This window comes from Terrapene carolina, unplaced genomic scaffold (assembly GCF_002925995.2).
Source record: "Terrapene carolina triunguis isolate 2854851 unplaced genomic scaffold, T_m_triunguis-2.0 Scaffold236, whole genome shotgun sequence".
NCBI classification, from domain to species: domain Eukaryota; kingdom Metazoa; phylum Chordata; order Testudines; family Emydidae; genus Terrapene; species Terrapene triunguis.
In genome coordinates this window covers 16,511,212-16,513,150 of record NW_020664587.1, presented here as the reverse complement: position 1 = coordinate 16,513,150, position 1,939 = coordinate 16,511,212, and the positions used below count along the sequence as shown (strand labels likewise).

The 1,939-nt window shown below is 60.5% G+C and overlaps 1 protein-coding gene across 1 annotated transcript in view; it reads left to right on the top strand.

Annotated features, from left to right (window-relative positions):
• Nucleotides 1–1,505: 1,505 nt before the first annotated feature.
• The window catches only part of MRPS15 (mitochondrial ribosomal protein S15), a 12,118-nt gene continuing 11,684 nt past the window's right edge, over nt 1,506–1,939 (top strand). The window contains exon 1 of the mRNA XM_026657137.2: nt 1,506–1,673. Within this exon, the coding sequence (XP_026512922.1) occupies nt 1,550–1,673 (124 nt within the window). The 5' untranslated portion in view covers nt 1,506–1,549. The remainder of the gene's footprint in view (nt 1,674–1,939) is intronic.

The following is a 1,939-nucleotide window of genomic DNA, read 5'->3' as shown; positions in this document are numbered from 1 at the left end:
CACAGTAGCAAGGCTGAGGACTGAATGGGGCAAGGAACCTGAACCTCCTGCTCGTCCTCAGAGGTGAACCCATCAGTGCACTGATGGAGGCTGAAAACACACTATGGAGGAATCTGCTGCTGCCCATCCCATCCCCGTTTGGGCACCTCTCCTGCCAGGGGCTCTGCACAGCATCTCCCATGGGCACCCCTCCCCTGCACATGTAACCCTGTTCATGCCCCTCGTTCCTTTGGGGCCCCTCCTGCCTCGCTGTCAGGATGGCCTTTGAATGCAGCAGCCATGCCTGGCTGGCACCTTCACTGAACTCCCACAAACTACATGTGATGGAGGAAAACAAACCCTTGTAACTAGAAGGCAAGAGGGAGTGACGTGCACTATTCTTTATAAATCCCACGTGTAGCTCAGTTTTCCTGCATGACGTTATCCTGCCTGACCGCACAAAGTTAAATCGAAGGGGAAACTGACAGGAAACAGAACAATGGCAAAGAACAGGTAGTCTCACAGAGAATGCCCAGAGTCCCGGGGGAAGACCCCGGCCTGGCTCTAACTAGTCTACTCATTCCCAGGGTTTGCCATGCACCAAAGGGGGTACTAAACCATATAGATGTGGGCCAAGGAAAGAAGGGGGGTTGTCCAGAAGGTGTCAGGGAGTGCTGACGGGGATGCTAGGAGTCTGCTTCTCCCAGCCCAGAGCCAGAGGTAAGTGGGCTGAATGGAACCTACCCAAGCTTGCAAGGAAAGATAAATGTGTAGAGAAGGGAAAATACGTGCATAGACCTTTATGGTTTTTATCTTTTACTCTAGGTGCTTTGTACCTGTGGGTGAATAAATACTGCTTGGTTTTGAAGAAGCTGGTTTTGGGTCACTTTAATCAACTCTCTGGGCACAGCTCCCCAGAGGTAACGGGCTTACAGGTGCCAAACCCCGCTGGGCTGCTTGTGCTAGCACTATTGGGAAATGGACACACCCAGAGAGCTGGGGGCAGGATGGCCACTGCCACATCCCCAGGTCACAGCACATCCCTTCGGTGTCCCTGCCCCTACCAGGGTGAACTGGCACGCACACTGCGTGTGAGGTCACACCGCACACAGAACACCATTCTGCGGGCATGACCTCGCCTACACCACGCTGATGGGAGTGGAGCAGCGTGTGACAGCAGACAACACCACGTCCGGGTTATATCAGTACCAGAGAGGGGCAAACCACTCAAAACCAGGACACCCGGCCGGCCTGCCTCCCCCAGACACTGGCTGCAGGGACCCACCCTGCGAGAAAGGGGCAGGAAGCCAGGCCCATCCCTGCGGGGTGCACTCGAGAGGGGCTGGCAAGCCCTGCTCCCCCGACACACCCCAGCAGGGCTCGGAGCCACGAGAGGAACTGGGCCAGGCCTGACCCTCCTAACCTGGGCAAAGCTGCCCCACCCTGAGCCCAGCCCAGCCCAGCCAGGCTAAAGCCAGCCCAGCCTTCGATCGATTAGCTCGGCGATCGATTGGCCAGGGCTGTCCCAAAATGGCGGCGCCCATGCCAGCAGGCCGGTAGGGCAGGGGAGATGCTGCTGCTGGGGCTCCGCGGGGCGCTGGGCTGGGCCCGGAGCTGCCGCCTGCCAGGCCCCGGCTGGAGCAGGGGGGTCAGCGGGGCCCTCCGCCTGCAGGAGGCGGGAGACGGGCGCTCGGGTGAGGCGGCCTGCGGGGTTCGGGAGAGAGAGGCCCGCACGTGGGCTGAGGGGCCCGGGGAGGGTCGGGGGGAGACCGGGGAGCAACGGGAGGAGGGGGCTGGAGGTTGTGGGGAGCTGGGGGAAGGAAGAGGGGTTGGGAAGGAGGAGAAGAGGAGGAGTGGGTAACTGGGGGAAGGAGGCGGGAGCTGGAGGAAGGGAGGGGGTCAGGGGAGGAGGGTCAGGGAGCTGGGGGGAAGGAAGAGGGGTTGGGAGGAGGAGCAGGGA